The following is an 18,847-nucleotide window of genomic DNA, read 5'->3' on the forward strand; positions in this document are numbered from 1 at the left end:
CTAGCACTGGAAGTGGTTAACCCTTGTGGTTCCAGGAGGAAGCAACAAAGAAATGACGGGTGTACGCAGCCATGGTACCGAGGCCTGTCACATCCACTTTCTCATGGAAGATGGTTTGTAGGATTCCTCCTTTTGATGTTCTATTTGGTCTCCTCCACCTCCCACCCATACTAAGAGGGACCACAACTTGTGCTGAAGCCTCCTGGCGGATCTCTTCCTATCACTAGCGTGCAATCCCACTTAGTTGGAAGGAAGTCAAGAAACTTGACCTTGGAGTCCGGCCATCATCACCCCCCCCCCCTGGTGTTAATGGGAGTCCCAGTGAGAGTTATACTGGTCTGACACAATTAATTGAGTGAGAATCTGGACGCTGCTGTATAAACGCGTATAAAAGGTGGGACTTCCGTGCATATAAAGCGCACGCATGTGTCTCCTGCAGGCTCCGGGGGGTTCAGAGCCCTGACCAGATAAACCAAACCTTTCCTCTTTAATTTGGGGCAATTCATTATATGGGGAAAGAAATATGTCGGAGCATTAGATGATTCTATTTAATGTCTTCTGCTCTGACTCCTCCACCTATCATTCTGCCTCTTTATTTCTAATGAGAGAGAAAAACTGCCCCCCTATCTATCACTTTAACAAATACAAATTGCAGCCCACCAAAAAGATGGCGGCCGTTGCATCAGCGACACTTCCGGTTTATGGCACTTGAATTTCCGTTGGTCAGTGGATAGGCGCAGGAAAGTTTCTACTCGCACCGAGCCGGCAACAGCGCAACAAAAAGCCTTAAAAAAAAGGCAAAAACCTGGAAAACGTCTCTTTGCCCACAATACAAATGGCGCCGGGTGACGCGCGTCGTTGGCAACGTCACTTCCGTTTCACAGAAGTAGTGAGGAAGAGCAGAGTGCATATTTTGAAGTCGCTGGAAGAGGTGTGTGTGATCTCAGGGGGGTGAAAACCTGTCTGTGTCCGGGGTTTACCCAGCAGGGGGTGGCTGTGTGTGATGGGGGTCACCTCCTGCCAATCAGTGGGGCACAAAGGGGGCAAGGGTAACTAGAGGGAGGTATATATGTGCCCAGTGGAGGCCTGCTAGAGGTAGTGCTGTGTATATACTACTCCAACACACACCTGTGTACTATCTGTATGTGCCATACGTCCCAACTGCCCTTGGTGTACAATCCAGGTCCCAATCCAAATAAGTGCTGCGCGGGTTCAGGGCCGATAAACCCAGCCCATGAGCAACATGGCTACTTATTGGTCAATTAGAGAGTACAATACCTGGGTTGCTGTTGCTAAGAAAATCTTTGGTATATGATGTCATACGTCTCTGTGCACACTTTGCGTGCGTAGTAATGACATTCTGCCCCTGGATTGGCCCGTTTGCCGCGTGCGATGACTGTGACGATCTCCTTAGCCGCTCTCCTTCAGGAGGGACGAGAAATAAACTCGTCTAAGGGAGTCACTTACATCCCACATACTGCAGGGGGCAGCACTTTATACGAGTGTCGTGGAAAACGTAGCCGCTGCGGTCTCTCAAGCGACCGCCGGCCCGGCTGATAATCGAGAGATAAGATGGGTTGTCTAGACCGTCCAAGTGAATTCCATATTGTTGGTGTACTCAGCGCTGTGCAGCGATAAGCAGACATACTTGGCGCTGTCCAGCCACGTGCCTCTTGGCATGGTAAGTGGGTCCCAAACATACAGTCTGTCTGGACCTTGGCCACAATTTGCGTAAATTCAGCTCATTTGTCTTATTAACCGTTTTTAATCTCGTAATAAAATGAATCAGGCTGTGAAATCCGTTCCATGGGGTTTCGGGTGGAAAGGAGTTTCTGCTCTGAGGGCCCTTTTTATCATTTCAGGGGCCGTTTGTAAATACAATATTTTCTCCTCCCCGGTCAGGCCGAGGATAGACTGACGGACGGGTCGGACGCGATGATCAACAGCAGGAGCCGGGTGGCCGAGAGGATCCTGGACCTCACGCTGGAGATCCTGTCTCTGCTGATCGGAGAGGTGAGAGGAGGTCACGGCGGGAGACGCTTCGTTTTCTCCATGTTTATTATATTCGGATAACGCTGATTTGATGGAGTGCAGAAAGTAGGGGCCGCCTAGTTGCCTGTTTTTCTGTCAGGAGCCAAACACCTATCCCGTGCAGAATTGTTACGGTAGGACATTTCATGATGCTAGCACTTCTCATGTCGCATAGGATTATTTTATCGTGGAGAAGTCCGGTGGCCCCGTCATGTGTAAAAAGACTCGCTGTGACCCAGACGGACCCCCCGGGACCCAGAGCCCCGGCCTGAAGCCTCCACTTCACTCGCCACCTCACTCGCTGACCCGCGAGCAGAAGATCCTGGAACTGACCAACAAGATGATGTCCCTGCTGACTGGAGAGGTGAGCGCTGCTGGGAACGGGACGTTATACAGTAACACCGAGGCGTGTGTCTGGATGGTGACGGCTCATTGTGTGTCTCAGGTTCCTGTGAGGTGTGATGATGTCACCGTCTATTTCTCCATGGAGGAGTGGGAGTATTTAGAAGGACACAAGGAGCTTTACAGGGAGGTGATGATGGAGACCCACCAGCCCCGCGGCTCTCCGGGTAATACGATGACCGATCTCTGGCCTGTTTGTCACAAGCAGTGCTGTCTCCGTGATCTTCAGGTGGATTAATATCTAGAGTTGGGTTTAATTTCTTTTTTTTTATCCCAGTAGCTGAATCTGCCTGCGGCGACATCTTCATTAATTCCGGGGATTGTGGGAATGAAGAGAAACGCGACCTTCTTCAAACAGACCCTCAGAATGTGAATATAGAAAGTGCGACGGCGAGCGAGTCTTTGGAAGATATTACAGGGCAGTCAGACCGCGACGCTCACACATCACAAGAACCTGCGCGGCGGGCTCCTGCTCATACATCGCCGACCCCCGTCACGCGGGAAGCCGCAGACTTTACTTTGCTTCGTATAAAAGAGGAACCAGCCTCCTCCGATGAAGGTGACGTCACAGACGAGGAGGTTGACTACGTAGCTATTCGCATCACGGAGGACCCAGACTTGGAAGAGACGCAGAGATTGTGCGATATGTGGGAAAAACCGCTGTCGTGTTCCGAATGTGCAACGTTTTTTTCCGAGAGCTCAGCTCTTGACCATCGCCAGGATTCGTTTTTATGCTCCGAATGCGGGAAGGCCTGGGGGGAAAAGCCGTTCTCGTGCTCGGAGTGCGGAAAGCTTTTCAGACAGAACTCGAACCTCATCATCCATCAGCGGATCCACAGCGGGGAAAACCCGTATGCATGCGCGGACTGCGGGAAGACCTTTACCTGCAGCACTCGTCTCTTGAACCATCAGGGCACCCACAAAGCTGAGAAGCCGTACTCGTGTACTCAGTGCGGAAAATGCTTCACCATGCGAAATTGTTTCAACATACATCGCAGGATCCATATGAAGGAGAAGGCACAGGTAGGATTATATATGATGTTCCAAGCAGGGGTGCATTTATTTCTATAGACTTGATAGGTGGGCATTTTGGGGAGGAAGGAATTCTCCTTCCTGTTTTAGTCAATGGGAGTAGCAGTAGCCAATCGCTTGTATGCTATGCTTTTTTTTTTTTTACCGTTTAGAGATGTGTATGTCATATCTGTCCATCGATCTTCATTCTTGTCCCTCGCCAGCCGACTCTCGCCGGAGAAAAGCCGTTCTCGTGTTCGGAGTGCGGGAAGTGTTTCAGATGGAACTCGGACCTCGTTATACATCAGCGGGTCCACACCGGAGTAAAACCGTATTCGTGCTCGGAGTGCGGGAAGAGTTTTAGTCACTACTCATCCCTTGTGAAACATCATCGGATCCACACGGGAGAGAAGCCATATTCGTGCTTTGATTGCGGACAGAGGTTTACGAGCAGCTCGTCTCTGGCCAAACATCGGAAGGCCCACGCAGGAGAAAAGCCATATTCGTGCATGGAGTGCGGGAAGAGCTTTACAGACAACTCTTCTCTTGTGAGCCATCGGAGGGCCCACACGGGAGAGAAGCCATATTCGTGCTTGAAGTGCGGGAAGAGTTTTTCATACACCTCGTCTCTCACAAAACATCAGAGGATCCACACAGGAGAGAAGCCGTTTTCTTGCACCCACTGCGGAAGGTGTTTTGCCCACAAAAGTAGTTTAAAAAAACATTCTAAGCTTCATACGAGGGAGCAGCCACAGGTATGACATCATGGTATCCGATTTAAATGAAAACTGTGTAAAATGTTTCCATGCCTTAATAAATCATGATACCCCAAGCAGGGGCGTAGTTTCCTGCTTCTCGGGCATTTAGGGGTTTTGTGGACCACAGGGTGGGTGTCAAAGAAATGTCCTTTTTGTATGTAACAGCTTAAATTCTGTACCGTAATTGGAATATATATACGTCATGGGTCCCCGCCGCTGTGGTCTCTATGGCCCAGGCCATGCAGTGGTGCGGAGCAGGGTTATTCTTATGGGGACGCGGTGGGGAGTCCTCTTCTCCTGTGGTGGTCGGCATGTACCGAGCAACACGCGCCCGGTTTTATTTGCCGGCTGTTCGCTTCCTTTTCCTTATTCCTGCACTGTATGGCCAAAAGTATAAGGACACCTGATGGTTACGCCAACAGGGACTTTGATGACATAACATTTTAATTACATAGACTTTAATATGAAGTTGGTCTCAATCTCAAGTGCTGTAGGTGGCACAGTCGCCATGGAAACCAATAGGTTTATTATTCTAGCAGCTCCTTGTGCAGCACAAAATTGCCGTTTGATAAAAATCTCAGATTTTGTGTGGGGGGGGGGTTTCCATGTTAAAGCGGCACCACTTAACGTTCGAGGAATATAACTGGCGCTTCTGTTCATTTGAGGGAAGAGGTTCAAAAAGCATTAACTGTGACAGAACGGCACCCAAGTCCCAAGCAGGACACCATAGTAGACTTTGGAAATCTCAGACTCGCAGGTAATAAGACACACGGTCCTTCCTAAAAACACTTAAACCTGCTGGGTGTGGCATTAAGCCTGAAAAAAGAAAGAGTCCATAGGCGATGACCCCCAACTCAACAGTAGTCGGAGGTCTTCTAGATCTTGGCGTACTTGACAGAAGGGTCGACTTGACTAAGATATTCACGACCTGAGTCAACTGAGCACAAGCAGCCAGCGGCCCCTGCTTTAGATGTTTCTGATTGGGATGTAGGACTGGACCCTGATGGAGAAAGCTTGGTCCGTCTCCATGGTCTTCTGGGCCAGTCCAGGATGATGATCCAGTACGCAGACGTGAGCTTTGTCACCCTAGCTCCGAAAGTCCACCAATAAGTGCTATTTTCTGTTTGCCCTCCCTCTTTTGTGACGTTTTGAGATAAATAGGTTCAAGTTAGTCCCAGCAGCATCTATTGAGTCCTACCTCGGGTAGGCTTTCTGATTGGGGCAAGAGCTCACAGTTGAGCCCCTGGAATTATTTCAAAAATACATGCCCCTATATACCAAAAATAACCTCCACAAACCATATAATCCCTAAAAGTACACACCCCTGGGGCTTTAAATAATACCCCTGTTACCTTTCGAGGAGGCCCGGAGTCTCCCATGCATGCCGACGTGTGACTCCCGTACCTGGGAAAGCTCTAGATGAGCCAGCCTTTAGACTCTTGAAATATTAACCCTTTAATAAGCCCTAGTCATCTATGCACCTAATGGCTGATAACCTTGACTTGTCGTTATTTAATGACACACTTCAGTCACCTGCATTCAAGGATGGATATCAACTGTAACATACTGCAAGAACAAGTACCAACTGGGAGTCTCATATATGATCATGGCGGGGGGAAGAATAGGAAGGCTGTGTGGTCCAGGCTGTGTGACCCGAGAATCTGCCCCTTCACCCTGACATTGGGGCAAAAACCCTGAGAGGTCCCAGGTACGGCAACTCCTCGGGTCACTGATGACCGGTGACCTAATGCCCTCCTCACCTGTTATGTTTGAAATCACTTGTTATGTCCTGTGACTCCTGTTTTACCCATTGTACAGCGCTACAGAATATAATGGCGCTATATAAAACAACAACTATAATAATGTGTTTATCACGACCATCACTAATATTTTACTTCACTACATTTCTTAATTGGAAATACTCAATACCTCTCGTTCCGTGTATATGAACACGCGGGCCCTAAGGGTGGTCTTCAGACGGGTAAACAATATTTTTTCTATTTAATATGGGAAATGTAGGAAAATCCAAAGAAACACCAAAAATAGGGTTACTGTAAGTGTCAGTAATTCCCTCTGCTTTATCTCCTCTACTCTCCATCCTTCTGCCTCATCATCTCTACACATCCTCTACATAGATAAGGAAAAGAGGAGGGGAAATGGCGGCCATTCTGGGGGCAGGAAAACAGACTGACACTGATTACAAATTGTAACCCACCAACAAGATGGCGGCGTCTGCGTCCGTTAATTACGACACTTCCGGCTAATGGCAGAACAGGTACCGGAAGCTGTTTCTGTTCCTCGGTTCATAGTCGCAGATTATCTTTCTAGACTCACTGGGTTGCCGACGCTAAAAAGAAAAAAAGCCTCCGAGACGGAACAAGAATATTCTTGCTTCTGAAGACCTGGAAAGCTGGTCTCTGCCCACAAGAAAAATGGCGCCTTCTGAAGCTTGCCGCTACTTAACGTTGTAAAACCAGGTGAGTACGTAATTTGAAGTCGCTGGTAGAGTTGTGTGTGATGCTAGGGGGGTGAAAACCTGTCTGGGGTTTACCCAGCATGGTTGGCTGTGCGTGATGGGGGTCACCTCCTGCCAATCAGTGGGGCGCACAGGGGTAACTAGAGGGGGTTTATCTGAGTCCCAAAAGCCATCGCTTTATCCCATTGACCCGTTATAATCTCATAATAATAATCAACCTAGAGATCCGTTCCATGGAGGTTCGGCTCTGAGGGCCTTTTTTATGATTTCAGGGGCCGTTTGTAAATACAATATTTTCTCCTCCCCGGTCAGGCCGAGGATAGACGGACGGACGGGTCGGACGCGATGATCAACAGCAGGAGCCGGGTGGCCGAGAGGATCCTGGACCTCACTCTGGAGATCCTGTCTCTGCTGATCGGAGAGGTGAGAGGAGGTTACGGCGGGAGACGCTTCATTTTACCGACTGGGGGTCTCCATGTTTCTGTCCAACAAAAATATAATTAACTAGAACCTGCCGGGAGATCGGCCCCACTTGGCCCAGCTGGTCGCTCATTTCTCCTGCTGAAAAGACTCAACCATTAATAGTCGTTTGTATCGTCTTAGATTCAGGAGCCGTATGTCTATCCATTCATTTCATTGTGTGTTTCTCGCACTCTCTTTAGGATTATATTATTGTGAAGAAACGTGGAGACCCCGTCATGTGTAGAAGAAGTCACTATGAGTCAGACGGACCCCCCAGCCCGGTGCCTTCACCTCACTCGCTGATCCACGAGAGGAACAACGAGCAGATCCTGGAACTGACCGACAAGATGATGTCCCTGCTGACTGGAGAGGTGAGCGCTGCTGGGAACGGGACGTTATACAGTAACACCGAGGCGTGTGTCTGGATGGTGACGGCTCATTGTGTGTCTCAGGTTCCTGTAAGGTGTGATGATGTCACCGTCTATTTCTCCATGGAGGAGTGGGAGTATTTAAAAGGACACAAGGAGCTTTACAGGGACGTGATGATGGAGACCCACCAGCCCCGCGGCTCTCCGGGTAATACGATGACCGATCTCTGGCCTGTTTGTCACAAGCAGTGCTGGCTCCGTGATCTTCAGGTGGATTAATATCTAGAGTTGGGTTTAATTTCTTTTTTTTTATCCCAGTATCTGAATCTGCCTGCGGCGACATCTTCATTAATTCCGGGGATTGTGGGAATGAAGAGAAACGCGACCTTCTTCAAACAGACCCTCAGAATGTGAATATAGAAAGTGCGACGACGAGCGAGTCTTTGGAAGATATTACAGGGCAGTCAGACCGAGACGCTCGCACATCACAAGAACCTGCGCGGCGGACTCCTGCTCATACATCGCGGGAAGATCCGGCAGATACTCTGACAGAACCTGCGGACTGCACTCCGTATCGTATTAAAGAGGAGGCAGCTTCCTGCGATGGAGGTGACGTCGCGGACGGGGAGGCTGATTGCAGGGCAGTTCGCATCATGGAGGAGAGGCGATGGGACACGGGGGAGAAGCCGTTCTTGTGTTCTGAATGTGGGGACGCTTTTACTGAGAGCTCAGCTCTTGTCCGTCACCAGAGATCGCACACACGGGAAAAGCCGTATTCCTGCTCCGTGTGCGGGAAAACCTTTAGCTGTGAATTTGTTCTCATTACCCACCAGCGGATCCACACGGGAGACAAGCCCTTCGCGTGCTCGGAGTGCGGGAAGCTTTTCAGACAGAGCTCCAACCTCATTATCCATCAGCGAGTCCACACCGGAGAGAAGCCGTATTCCTGCTGTGAGTGCGGGAAGAGGTTTACGCACAGCGTGTGTCTTCAGAGACATCAGAGCGGCCGCAGAGGAGAGAAACCGTACTCGTGTACTGAGTGCGGGAAATGTTTCACCATGCGGACTTGTTTTAATGTACACCGTAGGATTCATATGAGGGAGAAGTCACAGGTATGACATCGCCGTGTGTCAGGACGGCGTGTTGGGGGAAGATTGTTGTGTCTTGTGGGAGAGAAGGGCGCGTTTGAGAGATGCTTCTCTTGAGGGTGGCGGATTTGGTGAGTGACTGGGGCGGATGAAAGAGAGAGTTGAGTAAGGTCAGCGGACATGGTCTAGGAATTCGTAACAGCTCAGTCTTGGAGTTGAGCTTTAGGTAGTAGGACACCTTCCGGGGTGTGGATGAGACGAGAGAGAAGGTCTCAGATCTCACACTGAAGAACACCAACTGAGATTAGTAGGGGGGAGAGGAAGAAGCTCCAGAAAAAGTTTGGTTAGAAACGGAGAATGTACGTGGATGGTGTTAGAATGAGTGTGGCAGTAGAGTACTGTAGAGTGTGTTAGCATGAGTGTGTGTGTGTGTGTCAATGTATGGGATCAGAGTTTGAGGGGTAACTAATGATGCAAAGGAGAGAGAGTGTGTGCTCACGTGTAAGTATAGACTAGAGCGAGCGTGTGCTGCAGCAAGTCTGCGTGTTAGTATGTGCTTGTAGGTAGGGGCCCGCTGGAGAAATACTACACCCAGGCTCCACTTGCCCTAGGCTCACCCCTGGGGTTTTTAGTGGCCGAGCATCGTTTTAATCTGTTTCCTGTTGCCGTTTTTTTTATTCTCGTTTTTTCCTAGCGGATCCAGGCGGGGGAAAAGCCCTTCTCGTGTTCGCAATGCGGGAAGTGTTTCAAATGCAGCTCCGAACTCACCGTACATCAGCGGGTCCACACGGGAATAAATCCACACCCGTGCTCGGCGTGCGGGAAGAGATTTAGACACCGGTCGTCTCTCGTCAAGCATCAGCGGTCCCACACCGGAGAGAAGCCGTATTCGTGCCCGGAGTGCGGGAAGAGCTTCTCCCACAGCTCGTCTCTCGTCAAACACCGGAGGGACCACACCGGGGAGAAGCCGCATTCCTGCTCGGAGTGCGGGAGGAGTTTTTCTCGCAGCTCGTCTCTCACCAAACATCGGATAACCCACACGGGGGAGAAGCCGCATCTGTGTTCTCAGTGCGGGAAACGGTTTACCCAGAAAAGTAGCTTAAATAAACATCGGAAGATCCATGTTAGGGAGGAGTCACGGCTATGACATCACTGTGTCAGATTTGCATCACATACCCCAATAGATCATGTGATGTCCCAAGCAGAGGGGGGGGGGTTTCCTTGTATATTTGGTTCCTGGGTCTTTAGGGGTCTTGGTGGACAACAGGAAGTGATGTAATAGCTTAAATATGAAAATAAATGTATTCTTGTTACTGTATTCTGTTTTAAGGCCGTCTCCTCTTATGTCATACTGGGCTCCATGTAAATCGCTGCTGGTGCGGTTATTGGGGTGTTCCTAGTGTCATCGACCTCTTCTCCTCCGGCGGTCTCTGCTGATGTCTTGGAGAACTCAATGGCAGTAGAAGCAGCCAATCACACGTACGGGATCTGAACACTGATGTTCTGCCAGCATGCAAACTTGCGGTGCTGCTGATCGTGCGTAATACATTTACATATTAACACTTCCTGTTTTAGTAGGGGGGGTTCACACACACTATAACACATACACACCTCCATCTCTGAAGAGGGGGAGTCCGTTATCATACTTACACATACACAGTTACACATACGCAAACTATACCACCCTTACACGTACACGCAGACACAGTAACGTATGTGCACCGCGGTCTCTCTGAGTGATTACAGCGAGTATGTACTCTATTGATGCTGTAAAAGTTGTGCACTCTTATTGATTCAGGGCAAATAATAATTTAGGAGAAAAGATTACAGAAAATGGTAATTGTTATTATCCCCCCCCCTCTCTGTACATACAAGAGGCACAAACGCTGATAGGGAAACAGAGAACCCACCAATAACATGTCGGCTGATGCCCCTTCACCAGGGACACTTCCGGTTGAAGGGAAGACCGGAAGCAGTTTCCGTCGCTCAGCGCACAGATCATCTTTACCGTCCCTCAGAGTCTCCCAGCTAAGAACTAACCCGGGGAGGAGCCAAAAACCACAACCAAAATGGCGCCCGCTGAGGCAGGTAGCTACCTGGCGTCACTTCCGCTTAACGGATATCGTGAGAAAACTGGTGAGTGCAGATTTTAATGTCGTCGGGAAAGGTGTGTGTGACGTCAGGGGGGGTGAAACATCTCTGTGTCCGGGGTTTACCCAGCAGGGGGTGGCTGTGTGTGATGGGTGTCACCTCCTGACAATCAGTGGTACAGAGGTAACTAGAGGGGGTATATCAGGTTGATTCTGTGCCCAGTGGAAGCCTGCTAGAGGCAGAGCTGTGTATGTACTACTCCAACACACACCATGTGTATTATTGCCATGCATAATACCTCCCAACTGCCCTTGGTTAACAACCCAAATCCCACCATTCTAAAAATGATTTTAAACCCAGTACTGTGCAGGTCCTGGTGAATTAGAATAGGGCCCGCCGTACTGCCCCGGGAAAGTGCCCCCCCCGCGGTATTGGGGAAGAGACCATTATACATCCATACTGCGCCACTGGGTAATATGTGAAATGTACGCACTTCACGGAAAATACAGCTGTAGCGGCATGGGACCTGGGGGGGGGGTCAGGACTGAGCACCCCCCACCCAAAACATACAGTCCCATGCTGTGGGGGCTTGTAACGAAGTAAGTCCCGAGGCCTGGATTTACCTATTTATGCCCAGAGACTGCTGGGCTGGTGGCGGATGGCCTTTCCAGTAATTTCCAGGAGGAGACGGGGTTCCGCGTAACGTTGTGTTTGTGGGAGCTGCACTGAAGTGAGTGAGGGTGTGAGTGTATGTGTGTGTTTTATTGTGTGACTTGCTCTTCTCACCTTTAAATTTAATCTCTTGTCTTTTTTTTCTTTTCTCTTCTCCCATCTATCTCTTCTCCTTTTCTCTTCTCTCCTTTCATCGTCTCTCTTCCTCCTCTCATTCCTACTTTCTCTCATCTCCCCCTTTCTCTCTTGTCCCTTCTTTTGTCTCATCTCTCCTTTCCCCTTTCCCTTTTCCCCTTTCCCTTTTCTCCTTTCCCTTTTCTCCTTTCCCTTTTCTCCTTTCCCTTTTCTCCTTTCCATTTTCTCCTTTCCATTTTCTCCTTTCCATTTTCTCCTTTCCATTTTCTCCTTTCCATTTTCTCCTTTCCTTTTTTCTCGTTTCCTTTTTTCTCCTTTTCTCCTTTTCTCCCTTTCTCCTTTCTTTTTTTCTCCTTTCCTTTTTTCTCCGTTCCTTTTTTCTCCGTTCCTTTTTTTCTCCTTTCCTTTTTTCTCCTTTCCCTTTTCTCCTTTCCTTTTTTCTCCTTCCCCTTTTTCTCCTTCCCCTTTTTCTCCTTCCCCTTTTTCTCCTTCCCCTTTTCTCCTTTCCCATTTTTTCTTCTTTCCCCCTTGTATACCTTTGCATTTCCCAATTGTTTTGTTTTAAATGTGTTTATTTTTTTTCACTCTTTTCTCTGTAAAGAACAAAATATGAAAAAAAAATTGTCATTACAACCCCATCTATCTCCTCTCCCTTTTCTCTTCTCTCCTTTCATCATCTTTTTTTCTTTCTTGTGTCTCTTCCTCCTCTCATTCCTACTTTCTGCCTTCTCCCCCTTTCTCTCTTGCCCCCTTCTTTTGACTCTTCTCTCCTTTCTCTTTTCTCCTTTCTCTTTTGCATTTCTCCATGTTTCCTCTCAGTTGTTTGTTTTTTATTGATGTCACTCTTTTCTCTGTAAAGACCAATTACAAAACCCTGGCTGCACCACTGGAAGCAACCCTTAAAACATAATCCATATATATATATATATTATATACTTAATCCCATCTGTTTACATTTTATTACTAACATATATTTATATGGTTTTAATAAAAAAAAAATTCTGGATAAGGGAGATAATGGTTGTAAAATTGGGCTGGTCCTGATGTGTAAAATAGCTCTGGTACTTAAGGGGTTAATGGAGTTAACTGGAAAGAAGCTTCCTCTCTGAGGGCCCTTTTTATGATTTCAGGGGCCGTTTGATGCCGTTTGTAAATACAATATATTCTCCTCCCCGGTCACGCCGAGGATAGACGGACGGACGGGTCGGACGCGATGATCAACAGCAGGAGCCAGGTGGCCGAGAGGATCCTGGACCTCACGCTGGAGATCCTGTCTCTGCTGATCGGAGAGGTGAGAGGAGGTCACGGCGGGAGACGCTTCATTTTACCAACTGGGGTCTCCATGTTTCTTATATTCTTATAAAGCTGAAGAGCTGATAATCTGATTGGTCCCGGGGTCGGGAGAGTGTAGAAAGTGTATAGAATTATACATATTCCAGGGCTCAGTGACGCATGTGTTTCTCACGCTGTGTAGGATTATATTATTATGAAGAAACGTGGTGGCCCCGTCATGTGTAGAAGGAGTCACTATGTGTCAGACGGACCCCCCAGGACCCGGAGCCCCAACCCGAAGCCTCCACCTCACTCGCCGACCCACGAGAGGAACCGCGAGCAGAAGATCCTGGAACTGACCAACAAGATGATGTCCCTGCTGACTGGAGAGGTGAGCGCTGCTGGGAACGGGACGTTATACAGTAACACCGAGGCGTGTGTCTGGATGGTGACGGCTCATTGTGTGTCTCAGGTTCCTGTAAGGTGTGATGATGTCACCGTCTATTTCTCCATGAAGGAGTGGGAGTATTTAGAAGGACACAAGGAGCTTTACAGGGACGTGATGATGGAGACCCACCAGCCCCGCGACTCTCCGGGTAATACGATGACCGATCTCTGGCCTGTTTGTCACAAGCAGTGCTGTCTCCGTGATCTTCAGGTGGATTAATATCTAGAGTTGGGTTTAATTTCTTTTTTTTTTTTATTCAGTAGCTGAATCTGCCTGCGGCGACATCTTCGTTAATTCCGGGGATTGTGGGAATGAAGAGAAACGCGACCTTCTTCAAACAGACCCTCAGAATGTGAATATAGAAAGTGCGACGGCGAGCGAGTCTTTGGAAGATATTACAGAGCAGTCAGACCACGACGCTCACACATCACAAGAACCTGCGCGGCGGACTCCTGCTCATACATCGCCGACCCCTGTTACGCGGGAAGATCCGGCAGATGCTCTGACAGAACCCGCGCCCGCGGACTGCTCTCCGTCTCGTATTAAAGAGGAAGCGGCTTCCCGCGATGACGGTGACGTCACAGTTGGCGAAGACGACTACGTAGCGGATGGCATCACGGAGGAGCCAGACTCGGAAGAGACAGAGAGGCCGTGTGATACGGGGGAGAAACCCTTCTCGTATTCTGAGAGCTCAGCTCTTGTCCATCATCAGAAGACTCTGACGAGATACCGGCCATTCTCGTGCCCCATGTGCGGGAAAATCTTAAGCTGTAAATTCGCCTTCATCATTCACAGGCGGATCCACACGGGAGAAAAGCCGTTCGCGTGTCCAGAGTGCGGAAAGTGTTTCAGACAGAGCTCGAGCCTCGTGGTGCATCAGAGAATCCACACCGGCGTGAGGCCATACTCATGCTCGGAGTGCGGCAAGAGCTTCACACACAAATCTGGCCTTGTGAAGCACCTGAGGACCCACACGGGAGAGAAACCGTATCCGTGCACGGAGTGCGGAAGGTGTTTCGCCCATAGGCACGGTTTGAGAAATCACCTGAAGATTCACGTGAGGGAGAAGTCACGGGTATGACATCACGCCGTCGGATTTAAATCCAGAGTGAATACATGGAAAAGGGTTTTCCTCGCCTCAGTAAATCAGATCGTTGATTCCATGCACCGGTGCCTGTTTTGTGGGTCTTCTGGACTCTTGGCACACCACGGGAGATGACGGGCGTCCAAGGAACTCCCTCCTTCTAAGGAACTTGGAATGGAAGCTGCTGGTTTTTGACGGTTCTCTTTTAAAGACATATCCTAATAGGATTTACAGAGTTATCCCGCAATAAAGCTTTCGTTTCTTGGCTGTGGGAAAATGTTTAATATTATTATTGTTATCTTTTATTTATATAGCGCCAGCAATCTATGCAGCGCTTAATACAATCCATATATTCAAGGGGTCTGACAAGACGAGAGACTCGGCTCGGAAGCTTACAATCTTTAGGGAATGGGGTGACAAACATAAGGCACAGAGAAACGGTGAGAGGTAGTGGGGGGGTATCAGTGACGGGTGAGAGGTAGTGCGGGGGGGTATCAGTGACGGGTGAGAGGTAGTGTGGGGGGTATCTGTGACGGGTGAGAGGTAGTATGGGGGGGTATTAGTGACGGGGAGGTTATGGGGCGGCTTTTCTGAAGAAGTGGGTTTTGAGATGGTTCTTGAATGTTGGGAGGGAAGGTGAAAGCTGAAGGTTCTTTGGAAGTCGGTTCCAGAGGTATGGGGGCAGCCCGAGTGAAATGTTGTAGACGGGAAGAGGTGAGGAGGAGAGCCTCAGCTATAGTACAAGGATTATAACTTTAATTATTGGGGTAATAGGGAGGCTCTTGTCTGCTCAAGTGCACTTCCAGTGGGCGTCCCTTGTGGAAGGGTTTGCACGATCGCGTAATCGTCTTTCATTGGATGAAAGCGGCGAGCGCATCTTCTAACAGCATTACCCTCAAGTCCCCACTCGAGTAACACAAAAAGTAACTGCCTTCTAGGCTCAGTAGAACTGTCATGGGGGGTGGGGGCTTAAATAAAGAATAAAGTTACCTCCCCCATTTATACCATCGGCGGATAAATCCCCGACTCAGGTTTCGCTAACTATACGTTAGCTTCGTCAGGAGAACTCGATCGAGTGAAAGAGCCGATCCTATAGTTACTGGAATCTCCGTAAGAGTCACGTAAGGGAGAAGTTGCGGGTATGACATCACAGTGCGATTAAAATGAAAAACAGAACGTATGCAGCGGTTTTCCAATAATAACACTCGGGGTCCGAGTTGGATGGTTGTCATGGTGTCCACGGTCATGTTTCTTCTCCGTTGTCCAACCTAACCATCGTTGGGTCTACGACAAACTCTTTTCTGTGGGTGTAAGTTTGAGGTGGCTTGACGTAAGCTCTTCGGAGGCGACATGTTGCGTGGAGTGGACCGTCGTCTTGCGATGAGGACACGCCCACTATCATTCATTATATTGTTCGTATAGAAAAGTGTTTGGGACTAGTGTATATCGAGGGCACGCGTGTGACATGGAAGCTTTGGTGGACGAGTTTAATGTGTATCTCTTTCTAATTCATCGTAGTTAATTTGAGTGAAAAAATTACAGAAAATGGTAATTGTTATTTTTCCACAGTTTTCTGAGTCTATCTCTATATGTAAGAGGCACAAACACAGCATATGAATAACAGACAACCCAATGATTGCAAAACAAAGCCCACCAACAACATGGCGTCTAAACTCTTCTTATCAGCGACACTTCCGGTTCAAGACAGTTACCGGAAGCTGTTGCAGTTGCCTCCTGGCGCACAGCCGCAGATCAACCTTTCTAGAGTCCCCAAGATTCCTACCTGACCCGGGGAAATGAGTGTAAAACCTGGAAAACGATTTTCTACCCACAACAAATATGGCGCCCGCTAAGGCTTGCCGTCACGCACGTCACTTCCGTTTGGCGAACGAAGTGAGAAAAGAGGTGAGTGGGTGGTGGAAATCGGTGGTTAGGAGAGCTGTGTGTGACGTCAGGGTGAAATCCTGTCTGTCTTGGGGTTTACCCCGCAGGGGATGGCTGTGTGTGATAGGGGGCTCCTCCTGACAATCAGTGGGGCACACAGGGGTAACTAGAGGGGGTATATCAGGCTGGGTCTGTCCCCAGTGGAGGCCTGCTAGATGCAGAGCTATGTATCTACTACTCCAACACACACCATGTATATTATTGGAATGCACCATACCTCCTAGCTGCCTTTTGTTTAGAACCCAAGTCCCACCACTGTGAAAATGATCCAGTACTACGCAGGTTAATGAGCGTAAGATCAGTACACATGCGCATCATTAGAACGCTTACATGTGGAGTGCAGCCCCGCTCAATAATTTTCCTGGGTGGCGCCAGGCCCGCGCAATGATTTTTGTGGGTGGAGCTAGTTTGGCAGCGGGAACCCAGCAAGGTGTTGGGGCACATGGAGGAGGGTCAAGCGATACCTTCAGACAAGTTGGCAAACTGGGGACATGGTTGGCAATGGGAGGCTGGGGACAAAGATAGTTGTAGGAAGATGTCGCTTTGGGAAGCTGCTTAGTGACTAAACATGGGACTATGTCACTAAACAGCCTTATCTGTCACTAAACAGCTTCCCATAGCTCTATGGGACATGGCACTGTTAAACTGTTGACAAACTGATGCTGTTTAGCTATTTGGGGACCACGATAGCGCTGTTTGGGTGTAAATATGGCACTGCTTAGCTGCTTGGGTGTAAAGATGGCACTGTTTAGCTGTTTGGGTGTAAAGTTGGCACTGTTAAGCTGTTTGGGTGTAAATGTGGCACTGTTTAGCTGTGTGGGTGTAAATGTGGCACTGCTTAGCTGTTTAGGTGTAAAGATGGCACTGCTTAGCTATTTGGGTGTAAAGTTGGCACTGTTAAGCTGTTTGGGTGTAAATGTGGCACTGTTTAGCTGTGTGGGTGTAAATGTGGCACTGCTTAGCTGTTTGGGTGTAAATATGGCACTGTATATCTGTTTGGGTGTAAAGATGGCACTGTTTAGCTGTTTATGTGTAAATATGGTACTGTGTAGCTGAGTGTAAATATGGCACTGCTTAGCTGTTTGGGTGTAAAGATTGCGCTGTTTGGGTGTAAAGATGGCGCTGTTTAGCTGTTTATGTGTAAATATGGTAGTGTGTAGCTGAGTGTAAATATGGCACTGCTTAGCTGTTTGGGTGTAAAGATGGCACTGTTTAGCTGTTTGGGTGTAAAGATGGCACTGTTTAGCTGTTTGGGTGTAAATATTGCACAGTTTAGCTGTTTTAGTGTAAATGTGGCACTGTTTAACTGTTTGGATGTAAATGTGGCACTGTTTAGCTGTGTGGGTGTAAAGATGGCACTGCTTAGCTGTTTGGGTGTAAAGATGGTACTGTTTAGCTGTTTGGGTGTAAATGTGGCACTATTTAGCTGTGTGGGTGTAAATGTGGCACTGTTTAGCTGTTTGGGTGTAAAGATAGCACTGTTTGGGTGTAAAGATGGCACTGTTTGGGTTTAAAGATGGCACTGTTTGAGTTTAAAGATGGCGCTGTTTGGGTGTAAAGATGGTACTGTTTAGCTGTTTTGGGTGTAAAGATGGCACTGTTTAGGTTTAAAGATGGCACTGTTTAGCTGCGTGGGTGTAAATGTGGCACTGTTTAGCTGTGTGGGAGTACATTTGGCACTGTTTAGCTGTTTGGGTGTAAAGATGGCACTGTTTAGCTGTTTGGGTGTAAAGATGGCACTGTTTGGGTGTAAAGATGGTACTGTTTAGCTGTTTGGGTGTAAAGATGGTACTGTTTAGCTGTTTGGGTGTAAATATAGTACTGTTTAGCTGTTTGGGTGTAAAGGTGGCACTGTTTAGCTGTTTGGGTGTAAAGATGGCACTGTTTAGCTGTTTGAGTGTAAATATGGCACTGTTTGGGTGTAAAGATGGCACTGTTTAGCTGTGTGGGTGTAAAGATGGCACTGCTTAGCTGTTTGGGTGTAAAGATGGTACTGTTTAGCTGTTTGGGTGTAAATGTGGCACTGTTTAGCTGTGTGGGTGTAAATGTGGCACTGTTTAGCTGTTTGGGTGTAAAGATGGCACTGTTTGGGTGTAAAGATGGCACTGTTTGGGTTTAAAGATGGCACTGTTTGGGTTTAAAGATGGCACTGTTTAGCTGTTTGGGTGTAAAGATGGTACTGTTTAGCTGTTTTGGGTGTAAAGATGGCACTGTTTGGGTTTAAAGATGGCACTGTTTAGCTGCTTGGGTGTAAATGTGCCACTGTTTAGCTGCGTGGGTGTAAATGTGGCACTGTTTAGCTGTGTGGGAGTACATGTGGCACTGTTTAGCTGTTTGGGTGTAAAGATGGCACTGTTTAGCTGTTTGGGTGTAAAGATGGCACTGTTTGGGTGTATATATGGCACTGCTTAGCTGTTTGGGTGTAAAGATGGTACTGTTTAGCTGTTTGGGTGTAAAGGTGGCACTGTTTAGCTGTTTGAGTGTAAAGATGGTACTGTTTAGCTGTTTTGGGTGTAAAGGTGGCACTGTTTAGCTGTTTGGGTGTAAAGGTGGCACTGTTTAGCTGTTTGCGTGTAAATGTGGCACTGTTTAGCTGTTTGGGTGT

General features: G+C 48.3%; 1 protein-coding gene across 1 annotated transcript; it reads left to right on the forward strand.

Annotated features, from left to right (window-relative positions):
- Positions 1 to 2,480: 2,480 nt before the first annotated feature.
- On the forward strand, positions 2,481 to 9,914 carry LOC128469190 (oocyte zinc finger protein XlCOF6-like). The gene is made up of 5 exons (XM_053451026.1): positions 2,481 to 2,600; positions 2,711 to 3,456; positions 3,669 to 4,179; positions 8,181 to 8,620; positions 9,291 to 9,914. Exons 1-5 carry the CDS (start codon positions 2,516 to 2,518, stop codon positions 9,741 to 9,743), a joined length of 2,235 nt encoding a protein of 744 aa, XP_053307001.1. The 5' UTR covers positions 2,481 to 2,515; the 3' UTR covers positions 9,744 to 9,914.
- Positions 9,915 to 18,847: the final 8,933 nt, after the last annotated feature.

Source organism: Spea bombifrons, chromosome 11 (genome assembly GCF_027358695.1).
Source record: "Spea bombifrons isolate aSpeBom1 chromosome 11, aSpeBom1.2.pri, whole genome shotgun sequence".
NCBI classification, from domain to species: Eukaryota; Metazoa; Chordata; class Amphibia; order Anura; family Pelobatidae; genus Spea; species Spea bombifrons.